Genomic DNA, 22,169 nt, shown 5'->3' on the forward strand with positions numbered 1-22,169 from the left:
CACGGATGCTCCATTTCTTGAGCCGTGACCGCGTCCGACTCGCGTCGGACACTAGACGCGCGTGGGACGCTGACACGACGCGTGTCCGACGCATTAATTTGCGCGTCCTGTGCGCGTCTGGTTTGGACGCACCGATGATGCGTGTCGGACGCATTTTTTTTTCATTTTCACTTAAACTTCTTCCTTTATTTTTACTATTATTAACCAAATGAAGAAAGACATCGTTTAGATCAATAATTTAGGTCATTATTATGGTTTTGTAATTGGAAATGACGTTACGTATACCCTTAGTGGGGCATGTGTTTTTTTAAGAATGCATTTTGATTGTGCCATGTGTTTAATAGTGACTGATTGTTTGACATTCGGCGTGTATAAACAAACGATATCTTATTTTCTTTTGAAATTTATAACATGTAGCACCATTTTCTAATTTTTAGAATCGAAATACTTGACTTTACTGTATAAATACATGATTATATATATAAATAATATATGTATATACGTGTCAGCGTCCTAGTTTTTTGAGAATTTTGTAGTGTCCGCGTCCGCGTCGTGTCGTGTTCGCGTCTACGCGTCCGCGTCTATGCAACCCATCTTGCTATCAAATATATATTCTTTCGCGCTATTAATGGTTGTGCGGTATTTTATCCCTATATTTTTCCACTTCTCGTATCATTCTTCTGAGAGAAAGAGCGGTACGAGAATCTCTACATTATTATTTACCGCACTCGCTTATCTCTTCATATTATATTTTCCGCACTCGTTTATCCCTTTGTGTTCTTTTAACCGACACCTTTCCGGGATCTCGGCATGATAATCGACACGTCTCAATCTTACCGTTTAGCAATTGACACGTTCCTAAAGTATTCGCATATTTATGACGACCGCCTCTCTTAATCAATGTTTTAGTGAGAGGAAACGTCTCGGGGAAAGGGAAAAGAATCCTTTATATTCGTTTTCTTTCTTGTCCTTTAATTTCTGCTTTTGTTCTTCAACCTCCGTTAAAGTTTTGATCATCACACGCATTCTTCTTCGCACTTTTTTCTGGTCATTATCTCTTTCTTTCCTTCATTTTCTTTGTTCAACTCATTCTCTCATCATCATCATTTGTATTATCTTGATCTTGTCTGATTTGATCATCTTGATTTTTGAATTTTTTATCATCTTCTATTCCCATTCCTCTGATGGGTCCTAATCCCGGTTGGAAAAACCTTAAAGAATTCGATAGATTGAAGACTGAGTTCAAATCCAAGGGTTTCACATTATCAGTGCCGCCTGGATCAGAACCCACTTCTGTAAATGGACCTGAATGGTTTTCAATTGATGAGTGGGATAATCAAAAGATCACTATTTCTCTTTCACAGCTTTCTGCTGGTCTTCCTATCCGTCTTTACAATTCTGAAATTCGACTTCTCCCGCGGAATATTCTAGCTGAGGGGTGATTGTATTAGGATTATGGTAGAATATTGTCGCCGTGCAGATGGGTTGGAATCTTCCTTTCCAAAATATGTTAAGGGTACTTACAATCAGGAAGAATACACAGTGGAGAACTTCTTCAATAACTATGTAGTTGTTATAGTGAAGAACGAACACTTCCGCTGCGGCGTTCGCTTGAAGAGAAATGAAGACATTGAGGATAATAAGATGATCATGCGGGACATTGATTTTCATAATTCCGTAAATGATTTTGCGCGACACTCAAAGGATGTGATCTGTCTGACACCACAAATTCATGAACGAATCTATTGAACTACAACCAGGAATAGCTCGGATACAATTCTCCTTCAATTTCTATTGAACGAATCCATTAATTGCCATGGGCTGCTGGAGATAGTCATCCAAAACCGCAAACGTTGCCAATTCAATACCTAACTGTTAAGTAGTCCATGTCCGGGTCTTGTGGTACTGCACTGTGCTAGCCGTATGTAATTTGTTCCAACTATATTTAACTACTGTCCTCACACTAGATTGCACAATCAACATACTCTTTTAAATGGTCAGATTTGTTATTAGTAACGCTTTAAATTTAGATGCCATACTCATTGTGTTGTTATGCTGATAACTCCACTCGAAATATTTTCTGAAATTTTCTACTCCAGATATTTAGGAATCGCATATATAACAACATGGATACAAAAACTCAAAAAGATATATAACTTGTAGGTTATGACACACTAGAATGCACAATGAGAATATACTTTTAAGCTATTATACAAATGAATGTGAAATCTACGGTTTAGAAGTACATGTGAAGTTCTTACGCACTCAAGTGCATGATAACACCACTCAAAATATTTTCTGAAATCCCGTATATCACCAAATGAGAAGAATAATTCAAATATATATATATATATATATATATATATATATATATACACGTCTTTTAGTTTATGACTCATATAACAATTACGTCCTGTACCATTATAGAAGAAGCATCTCTTATTCAATGGCAACCGTAGAAGAAAGAAGAATTGCTATCCAGAGAGCTCAACAATTTCAATTATCTCTTTGAGGTGCATTTCCCAGTTTTGTGAAACCGATGTTCCCAAGCCAAGTTGGCCGTGGTTTCTGGTTGCTAAGTGTATATATCCTTTCTTTGTCAATGAACATAAATCAAGTTTGGCATTTAAGTAACATAGATATGTATAATTATAATCTTTTGTCGTTATAATGGTCAATGTTAACAGGGCCTTCCACATAAGTTTTGCAAGGATCACCTACCGCATCATGATGCAACAATTACCTTGGTAGATTTTCAAGGGGTAGAGTACCAAACTCGTTAACTCTCCTCTAAAGAGGGATTGACTGGAGGTTGGAGAGCATTTTCTTTGGGTCACAACCTCATTCATGGTGATGCGTGTGTGTTTGAACTAACCGGACCAACCGTATTTAGGGTGAGTGAACTTTAACAAGTCAACAATGTAGTACTTTTTTTCGGTTCAAGAGTTTCATCTGATCTGTTGGTGTTCCTTTATTATAGGTTTACATATTCAAAGCCATAAGGGATGATTGAAGTGGTGAATAAGCCAGATCTCTTAGATTGGAATGCTACATTTACCAGAGACGATGGATGAAATACTACCTAGAGTATTGAACTAAATTGTATAACAGGTTATGATTCTTGCTACTATGGATATGTTATGACATGAAACAATCTGTTGATATTTTCGTTGAAGCATGGCTTTAATTTCCTTTCATGTAGCTCTATGATGGAAATGAAAATAGCTTAAAATACATCAAATGGAATATGATCATATAAATGAAAATCTTAATGGTGTTTGCGCAATGCTGGTTGGTGCAATAAAACTATCTTCAAATGAAAATCTCATCATGCAATCTCCCTTTCTTGTTTTCTTTCAAAATCTCCCTTATAATTGCAAAACTCGTTAGAGGCCAAAGATCCTCTCTTTTATCTCTGAACTTTATAGGCATTGATTAGGGATGAAACAGTGAAAGGCATAACCCGACCCATTTTGCAAACTTCAATAAAATAGCTCCATAATTGCTTTGCTGCAGTGTTACTTCCAAATGTCACAGAGAACATATATATATTGACTATGTTAACACCCCTTTGATGCAACATGATCTCAGTAGGTAGTGACTTATGTAATATTGTCAATTGAGAAATGCTGTTGGAAATAGTAATTTGTAATCTAGAGTTGTCTAGATTAGTTTAGAAAAGTGTAGTGAATTCTACACAGTGAAAGTTGTGGAATTAGCTAGTTAGAATAGTTTAGAAGCTTCTAGAGAAAGCTACAATAAAGTATTTCTAGAAAGTGTCTAGAAAGTTCTAGAAAGCTACAAGAAGTGAGTAATAACATAAAGAGTGCTTTGTGGAGTTTAAGTGTTAGTCTTGCTTCCTAGAAGCTCTATGCGAGCAACACAACATGCTCGTATATCTCCAAAGTTCGTTATAAAATTCTAACAAATACTACCTTTGGAGGAATATGCCTAACATCCAGAAGTGTGGCGGAAGGTGTTGCCGCTCCTGTTCATTGCTTGAGAAAGTACCATACTCCCACTTCTATGGCGACTACTTTCAACAAGTGAACCTGAGAGCGACTCGAAAATCTTGTTTGTTTTTTTCGTTCTTTATGATCAGCGAGGTATTATACTTGCCTCTTATAACACTTAGTTGTATTCCAGTAGAATGCACTTCTAATGGCAGCTAGGAACCGATGTTCTTGAAAAACATTAGTGAAACACCACGCAGTGTGTTTCTTTTGTTTTCTAGAGCCATGTATTCACATAAGAATTTTCCAATGCTGGGTTCAAACCCTCTGACTTCCAGATACCTGAGGAAAGCTTTCTGCAACTTCTTGTCCAACTCCCTCCAACAAGAAAAACTAACAACAAACCAATGTAATTACAAGATATATAGCAAACCTAGCAACCGATACTAAGAAATACGCTAATAACCAAATAAATTGATATCAATCAGTTCCACTTAACAAGATATCAGGTTATACTTCGTAAGAGGTATCATCATGAGAAGCATTTGAATCTTGACACGCAAACTAATGTCGATTTTAATTCCATCTGCTGCATCAGCCTCAACATGGAGTTCCAAAGTCAGTCCGCTTTAATATAGAAATACTTACATTCAAGTAAACATACTGTGGATCACTCTATTCTTCCTTCTCCTCATCTTGGTTGTCTCGATCCTCCTCCTGACATTGATATAAGAATCACTAGGGTGATGAGGCCCGTAAACTTTCACTTTAATCTTCTCACCCTGGTACTCTCTAGTTAAGGTTATAGTTGGCTCCCCTACTGTCCTACATTATCCACAATCTTGAAAAGAAACTCTCTTGATGCCTCCGCAAACTCTCTTAAAGGTTAAGCAATAACACCAGCAACCGAACCATAAAGCTAGCAATCCAGCAACAAGAAAATTAGTAAATTGTTTTTAGGAAGAAGACTTAACCCAGTCAAGATCCTGAGCGTTGGACTTGGACCAGTTTGGTTCAATCCAAGTGCAGTTTGAGTACCAGCCTTCCGTGTCAGTAAAATCTGAGGCGGAATGTCGACTTCCAAAAGACCGATAACTACCTGTTGCAAGACAATAGAATAAAACACCTTCTCCGTTCATGCATAATCTAGCTAGGGAAGTAGATTTTATTCTCCATGCGACTGTTAGGAGCGATTGCTGCAACACATGAGGTGTAGCTGACTAACAACATATGATTTCCCAAATTCTTAATCTTAACCCAATGCATCCGGGAGAAATCCAATTTGGAAATCCCAAAAAACGTTCCAAGATGTCCCAGTTTTACTAATAAAATCTCTCCACCACACTCAACCAAGAAACTTGGGTATACATCACTAAATTGCTGATGGGGCTTCTCTAGAACTTTCCAACTACGATCCTCTAAATTAAATACACCTAAACTTCCAATGTAATCTACACAATAGAAAATCCCATTATAGAAAACTGGAGAGTTGTGTGACGGCATGTACTTGTTGGTATTGGTATCAGCAAAGAGACAAGAAGTCCAAGTCGCTTCTCCCTTTCTAATGAAGTAGAAACAAACTTCGTCAAAGTCGTCCTCTTTTAGTTCAGTGGTGACAAGTACACGGTCTGAAGATGTAGGTAAGGAAGTGAATGAGATACTGGAGAAGGTGAAACTAACTGGCAACAACGGAAGTTTGATGGTTTCTCTTGTGAAGGGATTGTAAAAGAATAAATAATAATCCATGTTTTCTATAGACACAAGTAACCAACCTCCCTTTTGAAAACGGATTACAATTAGCACGGGATCAGGGAGCTTCAAAAGGTAGTTCTCATTGATGTGCATTGGGTTTATAAAATTAAAGGTGGTGCTGTTGTGATCTCTACTAAACATCATCCATGGAGATAAGTACGTACCTGTTGTAGTAGAACTGGATGTGTTCTTTACCATTGGCAAAAATGCTCGATATGCTTTCCATACCGAACGAAGATGGATGTAATCCAACCGATGTAGAGAGTTGGCTATGTTGGGTGCAATAATCAAAATAAAAAAAAAAAGAAAAATCAAATAAGCAAAAGTTATTGATACTTAGCTCCTTTATAATGGAAGTGATCGATTGACGAAACGAATGAGTTTCCCATATCTCCACAACAACAACAAGGCAAATCTTTGGAAAAACAGAGTGAGTCACGTATTCAACACGTTTCCCTTAAATCATTAGCGTCTGGTTACACTCAAGAGTGATGTTATAGCCCTCATAGGACGGGTATCTCCATGATAAAACACCCTACTACACCTACTACTAGCATATGTAGTAGATGCTCAACTCGAGCTTGGCAACTCCGAAAAAACCGTTAAGGAAAATCGCGAATGCTTAAGAAACGGTATAAAATATTTTCCATTAGCGGTCCCTCTAAAATGTAGAGCAACCCCTTTCCCATAAATTTTACAAAAGTAGTGAATTTATTTATATAATTGACAAATACAACTTAAACAGATGAATTCCCCGATGTGGGACTAAAAAGCTTATACAGTCTCTTAAAAAAACTGAAAAGTAGAAACTCCACGATGTGGGATTAATAAGTTTCTTTCACAAACAAAACAATAAATTAACTTTATTTAGTTAAAAACCTTAAAATAATAATTAATAAATATTGTTCCAACACTCTCCCACATGAATGAAAACCTCAATAAAACATGAAAAACACAGATAAATCTTGGTAAGTCAACACCCAATCTCCACGATCCGGCCTGATCGAACATACATACATACCGTCTGTGTGTTGAAATCATACTAGTCATTTCAATGTCCTCTCCTTCACACAAAAATGTGTTGACCCCAGGGTCATACTATGGATTGCAAAAATCATATATTATAGAGAGCTTTCATCTTTAGTTCCTCACAAGTGAGACTAAAGGTTCCTTTCACGAAAGTAAAAAAACATGAACCAGCGAATCCTTAATGACCCTTTGGTCCTAAGTTCCAGTAATACAAAAACCATCAAAACGAAAATCACATAAAAACGCAGGAAATACCATTTTTAGGTAGAGGTGTCCATGAGGTCTTGAACCTTTTCTTAGTGAGATATTACCGGAATTACTTGCTAGAGACAGTGAACTATGTCTTGAACTTCTAGTGTTTGATTTAATTCGCGATAACAACCACGGATGATATCTCCAAGGTTGCTTCCAAGCTCGTGCCATTTTGTCCAATTTGTCCCTGGAGATATCCTGTTTCTCAGAATGCTCTAAAGAATCAAAGCTCATATTCTCATAGGAAGCGGTCCACTTCCTCATTCAGATAGGTGAGTTTCCATAAAGAGTGTTACTTCTACACCCCACTTCAATCTTAAATTGTAATTATAGAACTAATTAAGACTTTTTAAAAGTCATCCTTCATATGCAGTCACACTATCATGTCTACACCATAGGGAAGGGACATAGAATGAAATTCTCTGATAGTGTTTACCTTTACCCACCAAAAATTAGTTGTCTCATTCGAAACCTTGATCTTGGGATCTCCAGTCAGCAAGGTTGAGTATCCTTCATGGCAAGTTTAATTTATGAGCTTAAAGCCCCATCCCCCTCGACGCATTTTTTAACTATCTCTTTATATAAACCTTTCGTCATATGTTATGCAATATTCTCCTTGGACTTTATCCAATCTATGGAAATAACGCCGATTAAAATTAGTTATTTTTAGCCTTTAGTTATTATAACTTGGCTAACATAATGTATTGATATAGCTGGCACATGCATATGCCAGAGAGGAATGTCTTCTAAAAAGCATCTTAGGCACTCCGCCCCCTCTCGTGCTTTATCTAACGCAATACTCTCAGATTCCATAATGAATTGAGCAATATATGTTTGTCTGAAAATCTTCCAAAAACAAACCCTCTTGCTAGAGTGAAAACATATCCACTCGTAGACTTAGACTCATCTGAGTCAACTATCCAGTTTGCATCACAAAATCCCTCAAGGATAACAAGATACCTTTCATAAATAAAACAAAAGGTAATACAGTATTTTAGGTACCATAATACTCTACTCGGTGCATCTGAATGCTCTTGCTCTGGACTACAATTATATCTACTTAACTTACTCAAAATATAGGGAATGTCTGGACTCTCACAGTTCATTAAATTCATCATACATCCTATAACTCTTGAGTATTCAAGTTAAGATAATCCACTACCCTTATTTTTTCTTGAGTCTACAAGAATAATCGTACAGAGTACAAGCAGGATTACAATCAGACTGATTGTATCTCTTAAGCACAATTCAACATAATGAGAATGACTAAGACTATGAATGTTTGATTGTCTTCTAATCCCCATCCCTCAAATTACATCAAAAGGGCCTAAGTATTTCAAGTCAATGTTCTTATTCAGTACATGTTTTTAGTGGAATTAATCACATATATGTTTGTATCAAGTATAAGCATATCATCAACATACAAGCATACAATCACACAGGCATCCTTAACCAGTTACTTGTAAATATACTTGTCAGATTCAGAAACTTAAATTCACTACAGATTATCACATGATCAAATTTTCCATGTCACTGTTTACGTTCTTATTTTATAAACCATACAAAGATTTGTTCAACTTACAAACTTTGTCTTCATAACCTTTCACTACAAAGTCCTCATGTGGGTCTATGTAAATTTCTTTATCTAATTCACGGTTTTACAAAAGTTTCTTTAACATCCATCTGATGTATCTCCAAGTTGTTTATGGAAGCAATATAAATTAGCATCTCAATAGAAGTAATTCTCGTCACAAGTGAATAAGAATCAAGGAAATATACACCTTCTTTTAGTTTATAGCCTTTAGATACCAACTTATCCTAATATTTTTTCCACAGTTCCATCTACCTAACGTTTCCTCTTAAAGACTCATTTACATCCCATAGTCTTACTCCTTGGAAGTAAACCAGCAAACTCCCAAGTCTGGTTTTGACGGACTGAGTCCATTTCACTAAATGAAGCTTCTTATCAGAATGGGGTTCAGTAGAAGTCAAGGATTCTTTACAAGTCTGGGGCTCAGACTAATCAAGGAATGTTATGAAGTTGGCTTCATAAGAAGTCTCAAGTCTAATTGTTTTACTCCTCTTAGGTTCAATCTCAACTTCATATTCCTTTAAGATAAGTTCTGACTATTTGAAAATAAATCTAGGGGATCAACAACACATTTCTAAAGAGGTATCGGTTTAATCTTCACACCAAAGACAACAACAGATTCAGCATCCCCATATTCCGTAATAATCTTCACACCAAAGTCAGAAAAATCACAGCAAAGTCTGAAAAATGAGAACACACAACCAAAATATCTACATATAGAAGTATACTCAGGATACCCTATATGAGGACACAGTCAACATTTTTGGTTTCTATCTAGTTCTTTTACGAAGAGGAATGACAATCTTATTCAAACACCCCCACACTTTGACGCATTCATAAGAAGGTCATCTATCTTTCCATAAATCATATGGATTTTCATATGATCCTTAAAAGGATACTTTATTCAGGATATACTAGTTAAGAGGACTGCCTCCTCCCACAAGGCCGCAGGTAATCCTGAACTAATTAACATGGCAATTATCATCTCCTTAAGGATACGGTTGTTATGTTCAAGGCTTCTTATTGGTTTCTAACTTCAAGTTTATACATCTTAAGGCTTTTAAGGCTTCATCCTTATCCCTAAGCAAGTATACAAAATACTACCTCATACAATCATCTACGGAAGTTATAAACCATCTTTTACCACAATGGTTTTGGGTTAAACTCATGCCAACTAGGCCTAACTGAATTAATTCTAAAGGTTTAGAATTACTCTGAACATTTGTGCTAAAAGGTTTTATAGCATATTTTGATTCTTCACATATTTCACTTTGGTGTTCAAAATCCAAACTAAATTTGGGTACGCAACCTATGCTATCCAGTTAAGCATTGACTTATAAGTTTATGGTTCCAAGTCTACCACGTAAAACAATCAATCAAACAAAGAAAGCACAAGAATCAACTATGTTCACATCATCAGTTTTTCCGTTAAGCTTATATAGACCCAAATTTCTATAACTCTTGCTTAAAAAATCACTGCCTAGTTACAACAAGTTTTCCATATTCAATTAAGATCTTAAATCTTTTTCCATCTACAACTGAACAAGATACAAGATTTTCGCATATGCTCGGAACATGAAAACTTCACTCAATGTGAGAATATTACAGATTTGAGCTTTTCCTCGACCTTTTCCTTTTATGCAACCTCTATTGCAGATGAGTTACTCAATAAGAGTTTCTCGACATCCCCTATCTTATGATAGGAGGTGAACAGGTCTTTGTTTCAACAAACATTCTTGGTGGCTCCAGATTCCACCTACTGGTCTCTCACATTGGTTATTAAAATAACTTTCGACATCATGCACTAAACTCGTTTTAGGTTTTTTCAAATAAATTAGCATTAACTTTCTAATTATTAAGGTTTTTATGTTGTCTACAATTTACTGCCGCGTGGCCAGGAATTTTACAAACATAACAATCACCCTTAATTAAAGTAATGTCGGATTCAGTTTTACGAAACATACCTTTCTTCTGAAGACTACCTTAGAATTTTTTGATGTTCTCGCCTTTGTCAGCTTTGGAAGACTTGTGTTCATTCACAGTCTCCTGGTATCCATGTCCCTTTCCAATTTCATGTCATAATCTCTGTTTATACTTTGACCACGGACACGGTAATTTCCCAATCACCTAATACACCACATCTCACAAACCTTAGTTCCGAATCGGAAAATAAAATATGAGTTTTGAAGATAACATCTAGATCTACAAACTTCGTTTGAATCACCGTATCAAAAAACCCATGGTTACCCCATAAAGACTACTTTAGTTAACAACAAATTTCTGCTCGTCAGAATTTTTCAAGAATGTTTCTCTGTTTTGTAAAATATCAAAAAAATACTTTTACAACTCCAAAAATTCTGAAATTTCGCTTGGGTAACTATCAAGGTGTCTACTACATTATGTCCAAAGGGTTCGTCGAAATTCTTTGTAGATTAAGAGATAACTTTGAAACTATACAGCTGACCAAAAATTCATTTCTTTTATTTTTATTTTTCACTTCACAATTCACATCCATGATTATTACAAATTCTAATGTCTTAAGATTTTTGGGTGCAATAATCAAAATAAAAAAAAAAATCAAATAAGAAAAAGTTATTGATACTTAGCTCTTTTATAATGGAAGTGATCGATTGACGAAACGAATGAGCTTCCCATATCTCCACAACAACAACAAGGCAAAACTTTGGAAAAACAGAGTAAGTCACGTATTCCCTTAAGACATTAGCGTCCGGCTACACTCTAGAGTGATGCTATAGCCCTCACGTGACGGATATCTCCAGGATAAAACACCCTACTACACCTACTACTAGCATATGTAGTAGATGCTCAACTTGAGCTTGGCAACTCCGAAAAAACCGTTAAGGAAAATCGCGAAATCTTAAGAAACGCTATAAAATATTTTCCATTAGGGGTCTCTCTAAAATATAAAGCAACCCTTTCCCATAGATTTAACAAAAGTAGTGAATTTATTTATATAATTGACAAATACAACTTAAAAAGATGAATTCCCCGATGTGGAACAAAGAAGCTTATATAGTCACTTAAAACAACTAAAAAGTAGAAACTCCACGACGTGGGACTAATAAGTTTCATTCACAAACAAAACAATAAATTAATTTTATTTAGTTAAAACCCTTAAAATAATAATTAATAATTATTGTTCCAACATGCTATACAATCCACCATATCCCCGTTAAGAATACCCCATAAGAATGCTTCCTCAAAATCTCCTACATTGCCTTTTCCTACATGTTTGACATCGTTACGGTTATGAGCTACATGTGTTTTGCATTGATCTTTATCCACTATATCTTCCTCTCTTTTTCTTTTTTGTCCATTAGGCATCATGATGAAATCCGGATTCTGCCATGGCTTGGGAAGATTTAAACACGGGACAATAATCGAATTACCAGTACTTTCTATGTCAAAGTTGTATAAATTCTGATCGTCAGGAAGTGTAAAATACAAACATCCCTTGGCAAGCCCCATTTTGGATGCAGAACAAAAACCTGTGGTTTTCCCGCTGCCAATAAATAAAACGTGATCACCAATATTATACACCACCTTCCAGGCCATTGCAGAAAGATCCAACCTCATCACAACTATCTGGATAACTATCTTCCCAGTGTATCTAATTGGAATGAAGTAAAGTTCTTCATCAGTCGCAACCAAATAATGCATTTCCTTACAAGTATCCAATCCTCCTACAAATGAATATGAATCCTTGTCTCTTACCTCAATTGGTCTTATACAAAGTTCTATACTTCCGTCCATACGTTTCTGTTTTTATATCGCCAAGTTTCGCTTATACTTACACATAATATAAAACTTACCTTTAAACCAAAGGAGCGATTCTACATTCCCAGCAAGTATGTTATGAAAGTACCACTTCTTTGTTCTCCATTGTTTATCCCAAGGGTGACAATATACAAAGACAAGATGACAGCCTGTTTCAAATTCAACCCCATCGGTGAACAAGAATAAAACCATTGAATCATCACTATCAGGTGCCGAGGACAAGAACAATCCACAATATAATATCCAGTGGAATAACCAAACCAGCGTGATAGACTAGGTAGACGTACGGTCTCTAATGAGGCAGGATTCCAAGGAAAACAATCACCAAATTTATAATTATCATATTTTTCATTATGATGACATAAATTAATTAACCAACCTTGATGACTAGTTTTCTGCCAGTACCAATATCGTTCTGACATTAATTCAGGTATAGACTTTCTACATGTTCTGTTATAGGGTTCGCATATGTTATAGAAAGCTTGATTTTGGGAAGTACCTTTTCCGTTTGGGATCACTAGCCATGGTGCTGCTGCTGTTGGTGATGGAAAGAGTTGACGTTTACTTCTCGATACTGATGCTTTTGCACTTTCTTTACCCATCGAAGACATACAACGCCGATGTATCTGTGAGAGACGAAAAGGAATTTTAAAGAAAGAAAAAAATTTGTTGCCTTTCTAAACCCTTATCTTAATTGTTTCCTTGCACACCCATAAAACATTAGGGCGGGCCCGGCGAGGGGTCAATCTTTGACAAAAGCCAATTAAAGTTGACTTCAGCAAATTTAGGGCTTACATTGACAGTCCACCACAGGAGTGCCAGATTTGGTAGAAAATCTTGGCGGATTTTGGTATATGTCGACTATAGCTTTGCTGGATGAAACGGTGAAACCGAAACATTATTTTCTTTTTAAATGATGTACATGCAAAGGTGGAGTTCTAGGAAAAGACGGATTGGAGGCGTAGACTTTTTACTTTAGCCTAAAAGCGATTTTTTGGGACCAGTCTTTTTTGGGATCATTGTTATAATTTGGGGAAGACATTAGATTTCAACATTAAAGGTAGATTTCAACGTTGATCCTTTCTCCCGTGTCTTTAAATGAAGGAATAGATGGTGAATTCTTGCCTTCAATTTCGATCTCTTCTCCCGTGTCTTTAAACGAAGGAATAGATGGTGAATTCTTGCCTTCAACTTCGTGTTGAAGCTTTCTGGTAGTTATTGTAATTAAAATATAATTTTAGCATAAAATTTGTAAGATTTTGAACTTAACTATTTTAGATAGTTTAAGTTGTAAACTGTTGGCACTTTTTGATATAAATTACGTTTTATAGTTATTATTAATTTAATTTTTAGTTGATACAGTTTTAAAGTAAATATCAATTTAATTGTGATTTATATTTCATTTTTAGATTCAGCTGAATCAGCATTTGATTAAGCTGAATCAATTTCATTTTTTTATAAAATATGTTCAATATAAACGGCTGCTTTCTATTAGTAATATTGATAGACTCTCCAAGAAAGTCGTTTCTGAAAGGATTTAGGGGCTCCCAGACACAGTTGTTTTGAGAAATAAGACTACAGATATAAGGCTCCCACCACAGTCGTGTTTAGTGATTATAGAGGTTTTTCTGACATACTTTTTTTTTTATTTTATTTTCCACTAGTGAATAGATGATATGAGCGAAAAAGTGCTTGACGGGCAATGTTGCAACTCAGTGCGTCTGCCTACGTACCCTTCCCTACTCTAAAGGGATCAAGAACATACCGTAATTCATCATCGAAGGGACGGAAACTTAAGCCAACTCGTTTGTGATGTCGTGGCCAAGCAATACCGTTAACGGCCTAGTCCGTATAGGTCATTCCGTCAAAATGCATCCAAGTGATGCATATTTAGTCCACTTCATAGCATAGTGATGACATTCTTAATATGGTCCATTGGTAAGGCTACATAGCTATAAATGAGGCTTACGCATCATTTATACTCTTTCAGCTAAGCTATTAAGCTTACTTGGTATATGGTCCGCATATGCACGTTCAACCAACTACCCCTCCCCATATATGTTAACTTGACATATTTACAACTTATATTTGGGGAGCAAAAATCATTCATCAACTCCCAAGACCGTGATGGCTGCACATGACTCCCTGGCCAAGTGCTATGTAAGGCCGTGATGGGTGTACATTCAGTTCTTGCTCACATGCCAGTTCCAATGTCCGTCCATGATGGCTAAAAATTTCTTGAGCCAGGTCCAGTGAATGGTCGTGATGGCTGTATTTCCGTCTTTGGCACATAGACCACTCCAATGTCTAGCCGTGATTGTTGTCCACTTGTCAACATGATGTCCAGCCGGGATGGCTGAACATTGTCAACGCATTTTCCAAGGGCCACTGTTCCTTTTCCTACGCAATAAAAGCTTTGGATGAAGCTTCATCTCGGGACATGGCGCATCTTTTAGCATGCGCCATGCTAAAAACACGAGGTGTTACAGTCTAGGTCCAAAAATACGAAACCCACGCGTAGAAGATCCCGATACCTCAAAAATATGTTTATGACTAGGTTGTAAGATGCCTGAGCTAGATATGGAAGACGCTTGCGTACACTTATACAAGTAGAATTCTACGATCATTACCTAACTGTATAAATGAATTCGAAAAACAAAAGAGTTTTACACTCAGGTACAACCTGCAGGGGTTAGTGAATTCAAAATTACAGAGATTTTCAGAGAGATCTTTAATATTTTGTTATTCATTAAAGACTTTAAAAGAATCTTTGAAAAACCCTCGTCAGCGAATAATGACTTTATTTAAGTTTCTGAAATTCTCAGAACCTATTTGTTATTTGTTAGAGACTCCAAAAGAGTCCTTTAAAGGCTTATGAAAATAGGCATGGCCAAAATCTATTCAAAATAGGTGATATTTTAGGAGACTGTGAACCTAGTGTTGATTTTATATTTTATAATTGAAACTATCTATTTATTTTCTCCTTTATATTGAACATTTAAACCAATGATTAATTAGGCTACTGCGAATTATCCTCAAACTAATATTTTTATTTCTTTTATGCAAGTATATTAAATCAGCATGCCAACCATTTGTCATGCATTATCTCCAACTACGGGAAAAGAAGGTAAAAATATATAAATACATCGCTAGAAATTAAAAAATACATGATTTTTCTTTTTTTATTGGTTAGAAACTTCATGATTTTGGAATATATTTGCATATGGGTGTAAAACCAAACAAGAATACGTATGGAGTTCCTGAGACTTGGTGCTAAAAGATCATTTTTAAAAATCGGAACCGCTATCATGTGTACCGATGGTCTAGCAGGTAGTGTAGATACTAGCAAAAGGCTAAGAACTTGTTTGTTTGCAGCTGACTCGGCGTCTGAATCTGAGTCAACCCCTGACTCGGGCCGAGTCAGCAGTCAGACCGTTTGTTTTCTATTTTGAGTCAGATCTGACTCGACCTCTGACTCAGACATAACCCCTGAGTCGGACTCATTTGAGTCAGGTACAAAATAACCCTGACTACTGACTCACATATTTCCAAGTCAGATGAATCAGATCTGACTCAAAACAGACATATCGACTCAGATCCAGATAAGTCAGGTGATTTCACTCAGATACAGATGATTCAGATCCAGATGACTCAGATGAGTCAGGAATAAACAAACATGCACTAAGTCAACCTAGCACCAACCATGATGCTTCATTTAGTGAATGTTCTTTTTCATTTGTGTCACAAAATACATTACGTGTATCCGTCATTTCCATTGCCATGTCCAAGAGAAGAAAATATTACCTAGTAAAAAAAATGAAAAACAAAAATATGAAAAACAAAACACAGATTGTATGATGCATCATGCATATAGGTACTTTAAAAAATTGTGTACACATATATCTCCTGGCATCATGTCCGTGTCGGTGTTTCCTAGCCATTGATCTTAATAATGAAAGCTCCGCTCCTACGAGCATTCCGATGCAAGATCATATTAGGTGGAGTTTTTGTTAACAATTTCTTTACGGGTTATTGTTAAATAATAAAAAAATTATCAAATTTTTAGCGCACATTAGTCTTCAATCTTCAGAGTTTTTTTTAATACTTTTTTGTTTTAATTTAGAGACAAAATGAGCATCTGCACTTAAGACCCAAGGTTATGAAAAAGATTTATATTAGACTTCCTTCTGTGCCTAAACTTTGTCTTAGTCATGTTATCTTTTTTTAGTGGAAAATATCTTAAACTCTAGGTATCACGACCTCTACCCTTTGCACCTCAAGAGATGGGAAGCACTGACACGGACACATGGACTGCTAAAATTAAAAATCATCAAGACACAAACACATTTATCATGCATATATATGGAAAATCTCAATTTTATGCCGTTAGGTTAGCAATAAATTAACTATTATACTAATTTCCATAATAAATTAGATTACCCAACTAGTAAAATAGGATTTCTATACGTGCGTCGTGTCTGTGTCACACGCGCATCCTGCTTTCGATGCGCTACTGACGCGGCACGGCACCAATATTGGCTTCGCAGCTCAAGAGTCGTCACGCATTACCGGCCACTAGGGGTGTGCAACGGACGGACGGTTGCGGATTAGGGGTCACCCGCAACCAAACCGTCAAAATTGCGGATTTGGAAAATCAAACCGTGACCGGCCCAATCACCCGCGGATTGTGCGGGCCGGTTACGGATTAACCGCGGACGAGGGGTCAAAAAAAAAAAAAAGGACCGGAGGAGGTGAACATATCCTAAATTTCATCCCGAGTCGTACTACCCAAACTCTGTTTCTTTATTGGCTCCAAGTCCATGTCCGAACCCTTAGCAAATATCCATCAGAACCATGGTCTAATTAACGGCAAGGCTGGCTCAGGCATTTCTGCAGTGGGCAATAGCTGTGTGGTTCAGGCATTTCTGCAGTGGGCAATAGCTGTGTGGTTCAGGCATTTCTGCGAACAGCTGCAGTGCATCAGGCAAGCCGATATGGCTGGGTGTTATTTGTGTACTGCAGATTGCACAAAACGACTCTTTCCCTGTAATGCATCAATTTAGCACAAACCCATAGCTGCTACTCATTTAGAATTGTAAACACGCATCAATTACAGCCATGAATAATCACAAATCAATTGGCAGCAGCTGCTCCTCCTTCTTAGTCACAAATGTAGCTCTTAGAACCACCTGCAATCCCTCCATTCTTCCACAAATTATCGACAACAAGATACCTTCTCAACTGACTTTTCTTCTCGGCCAAAACCCATCCTTTCTGTGTTCTTCTCGATCTCCTGCTTCTTCCAATACAACTATAAAAACCCATTAATTCAAACAACAACAGATCCCCTTTTCTTGAGAGAGTACAAAGAGATAATATTGGGTAAGGTGTCTTCCTGTCTGGTATCATTAAACTGGGCTTACTAACACATATAACCCATCTATTTCTAGGCAATGGCAATTCTGGGCTTAGTGACCCAAATGCGGTGCGGGTGAATCCGCGGTTTTCAATATTCAACCGCACCCAAACCGCTAAAACGTGCGGATTTGAGAATTTCACCCGTGTCCGGCCCATACGTCTTGCGGTTTGGGTGAAATCCGTAATTTTGCGGACGGATACGGGTTAAATCCACGGTTCCGGTTTTTATGCTCACCCCTACCGGCCACGCGGACACGGATCCAATACACATATGGGCTTCTGGCCGAGAGGTGTCGAGCAAGAAAACTCAAATTCCCTATTTAATAAAGATTGATAAAACTGAGGCCTTCTAAAAGAACTATGATTTTAGGCATACCAAAAACTTTCAAGTCATACAAAATAATTTTCCCATCCTAGGTGACCTTATAAGGGGTGTCTATTGGGTAGTTCAATTACCTATATACCCTTGAACCTAAAATCAAAAAATAAGCCATCCTAAACATCTCTTCTTCTTCCTCCATCCAAACCACCTTCCTTTTCTCTCAGAATATTTTTTCATCATTGTAATTAATTATCGGTTCGTGAAAATTCGATCATCGGTTAAATTGAACTATATAATGGATCGTGCAAAGAAAAAAGCAAGCGTCAGGTGTTCAAAATCCTCTTCCAATCCATGAATTAAAGAAGAAGAACCAATTGAATATGAAGGTGTAAAAACTATAATTGAATCGGAAACTCAACCATTTGAAGCTCCAAATACTGAAATGAGGATAAGAAGGTATTCCCTACAAACCCAATTTTTTATTTGTTGTTTTTCATGGATTGAATGGGTTAAATTGCTAAAAACTTAGGGTTTTTGACGGTTACAGTAGCGGGTCCGGCTGATAATTGAGTTGAGTTTTGAGCCGAATTGTTCTTGAAATTTCACCCTGAAAGTGTCTATGAACAGTTCGGCTAAACCGTAAATGTCAAATTTTATCCGAAACCCAAAATGTGTATTGAATACATCCCAGAACAGTGTCAGGTTCGGCTAATACCTTGCAAACCTTCCCGACCGAACCTGAGAAGTGAAATTTACCCCAGGTGGTTGTCAGGTTCGACTGACTCGATTAGATCACTTTCAAGCCGAACCTCTCTCTGTAAACACTTCGAAAATATTTATTTGCAGACTCTAGGTTCGGCTAGCTCGTGTTGTTGAGTTATCAGCCGAACCTTCTCTTTGCACACTCAAGTTTTTCGATCTTGTTTTGGCCATAACTTTTTCGTCCGATGTCGGAATGACCTCATTCTTTTTGCGTTGTGTTTGTCTTTTCATTCTCTTGAAGTTGAAGATAAGATCTAATTGATTTTAATGAGTTTAATATGGACCTTGGTATTCTCCATCATTAGACTTCACTTTCTTACATACCAAATCATTTTGGAAGTGATCCTTGGTATCCTCGTGAATTATGTCTACTGGATCAGGTTGATTTTCCATGGGTCCAAGCACGATCTACAAAGAATATCACAAGGTTAAACACTAGAAAGGGATATAATAACAAGGCTCGGCGCATTCGATAATCACATTATGTGCCGAACTATAAACATTTACAGGTTTCGGCTTATACGATATCCTCAATATGTGCCGAACCACGAACAATATTTTAACCCAAAAATCAACAAATTCATGTTCGGCTCAGACGATAATCATATTATGTGTCGAACCTTGAACATAAGAGGTTTCTGCTGATACGATATTCTCCATATGTGCCGAACCAGTAACAATATTTCAACCCAGAAATTAAAAAATTATGTTCGGCACATACGATTTTGGATATATAAGCCGAATTAGTAATGATTCTATTCCGAGCTATTCAGGATGTTGTTCAGCTTACTATGAAACTTTCATATAAGCCGAACTAGTGTCTAGCAAAAGGGTTGGAATTGGAAATTATAGGTTCGGTGCATGCAGTAAACAGATTCAGTAAGCCGAACCGTTCATCAATTGGTAGATTCGGCTCATAGATGTGAGCCGAACCTCAACCTGTTTCGCCGAACCATGATTCAAAAAACCTAACTTTTGATAATTGAGAGCTATAGAAGTGAGATTAAGTATAGGATATAAGTGTACCTGTGTATTAGAAGCATTGGGTTCCTCATCAATGTCTTCATCATCAGGATTTGGCTCATAAAAATCATCATCTTGAGTTTGTGTTTGAGTTTGAGCTTGAGTTTGAGTGGGTGTAAAATCATTCTCATAATCTAAGAAATCAGCCATTTCTGGATCATTGTTGTAGTTGATATGTATTTTCGTAGATTTTTTAGATGAATGATGACCCTCCTCATCCTCCATTGGATCAAGAATTAGAATTTTCTCACTTTCTCCTTCTCTTTCTCTCCTTTTTTTTTCCTCAAATTTTTTCCTCAAATTTCCCTCAAAATATTTAATCACTAATCAAGATTATTAACACTAATACGTAAAGGGCAGATTTGCCATTAAAAAAATTTGGGTTAAGGGGTTATCTGATTTTGCTATTTCACAACTTTTTTTTGTCTTCATTCAGTATGCCTTACAAGATTTTGGTAATGCCCAATAATAGGATTCTTCTAACACCCTAGAAAAACAATCTCGAGATTTCTGAGAAACCCTTTGCAAAAATGGCGACTTTGAGCAGAATGATGAAGAAAGCCGCATCTTCAGTAATCCCACTAGCAAACAGAACTCCTTGTAGAAACTACACCTCTGCCATCTTCACTACCCCATTGAAGACCAGCACCGCCATTAGAACTGTCACCAGCAGCAGTAATCTATTTAGAACAACTTCAATTCCAGCTAATCGTCACTTTTCTGCTCTAGCTAAGAAGAAACCAGATTCCGATGACACTCTTCTCAGAGTTATTGAGTCTGAAATCAATGATGCTGAGGAGGAAGCTGGTGATTTTGAGGTTTGTTCCTTCTTTTCTTTTTTTTTTGTAAATTTACAAATTAATTTCATGATTTTGATGTTAGGGAAAGTTTTTTTTTTATGAATTTCTATAATGGATTTGTGTTAGTTTTGCTATTAGTTACTTTAATTGATTTTTGAGGTTTGTTCCCTTTTGGGTTCGATTTTCTTTTTTTGAATTTACAAATCAATTTCATGATATTGATGTTGTGGCAGGTTTTTTTTTTATGAATTAAAGTAATGGGTTTGTGTTAATTTTGCCATTAGTTATGATTTCATAATAGGAGATTAATTTGGTTGCCCTTGTCTTCATCAATTGAACAAGATGACTGTCTGTATGTGTGTTCTCAATAGGTTGGTGAGGCGCCAAGTGAGTTTCCATTCAAGATTGTAGATAATGAAGGAGATGAAACTATTACACTGACCAGGAACTATCAAGGTGAGGAGATCAAAGTCACAGTGTACAAGCCTGATCTCTCTGGTGATTATGAAGAGGACGAGGAGGAAGACCAAGACAACCAAGAAGCAAATCAAGGCGGTGAGGAGGAGGAAGAAGAAGGTGTTTCTCAGCCTGTTGATATGGTTGTAACTGTTACGAAAAAAGACGGTCCAACTTTGGAATTCGATGTTATGGTTGAAGCAGATGAAATTACAATCAACAATTTGGCTGTCAAAAATCCAAATGTTTCAGATGAGGATATTGCTTACGAAGGACCTGAGTTCTCGTAAGTGGAATTCATTGTGAACTTTGGTTATTATATTCTTGCTATTGGTTTTGGAGTTATCTATTGATTATTGAAGTTGGTCTTTTGTTGCGTTTTGTTTTGAAGGAGTTTGGATGAGGAACTGCAGGAAGCTTTCCACACATATTTGGAAATCAGAGGGATTAAACCAAGCATTGCCAATTTCTTACATGACTACATGGTTAAGAAAGAGCATAAGGAATACACACTGTGGTTGAAGAACTTAAAGAATTTCATTGCCAACTAGATGTTGCTCGAGTTCAAGAGCTTTTGAAGGTTATATACTCTTGCGCAGGGGTTAGGAAAACAGATGGTGTGTTCACAAATGAATGTTTTATGGCTTTGTAGGTAGCTCCAAATATTTGATTTCCCATTTTATGAATGTAGTTAACCAGTACGTTTTAGTGAGTAAACAAGTGATCAATTTTAGAATTTGAAATTCTGGAAACAATATTCTGCCCGTCTTTTATTTGGCAATGTGTGGTTTAGGGTGCTAACTTTGTTGCTTTTACTGACGTCCTCCTTACTTTTCTTTTCTTTTGGCAAACAAAATTCTGCGTCTTCTTTTCTTGTTAGTTTTCTTCTTCTTCTTCTTCAGATGTCCTCTTTAGCTCTGTGGTTGGTTTGGTGATAATATAAGGATTTTCTTGATTCTTGAATATGCTGCTGATGGTGAACTCTATTGTTTACTTTGTAAAACTGGTCATTT

General features: G+C 36.7%; 1 protein-coding gene across 1 annotated transcript; it reads left to right on the forward strand.

Moving 5' to 3' along the window:
* The first annotated feature begins 20,375 nt into the window (after nucleotides 1-20,375).
* Nucleotides 20,376-21,924, forward strand: LOC113308809 (uncharacterized protein At2g39795, mitochondrial-like). The gene is made up of 3 exons (XM_026557262.1): nucleotides 20,376-20,718; nucleotides 21,072-21,442; nucleotides 21,548-21,924. Exons 1-3 carry the CDS (start codon nucleotides 20,431-20,433, stop codon nucleotides 21,705-21,707), a joined length of 819 nt encoding a protein of 272 aa, XP_026413047.1. The 5' UTR covers nucleotides 20,376-20,430; the 3' UTR covers nucleotides 21,708-21,924.
* The last annotated feature ends 245 nt before the right edge of the window (nucleotides 21,925-22,169 follow it).

Source organism: Papaver somniferum, chromosome 9, assembly GCF_003573695.1.
Source record: "Papaver somniferum cultivar HN1 chromosome 9, ASM357369v1, whole genome shotgun sequence".
Classification (NCBI taxonomy): Eukaryota; Viridiplantae; Streptophyta; class Magnoliopsida; order Ranunculales; family Papaveraceae; genus Papaver; species Papaver somniferum.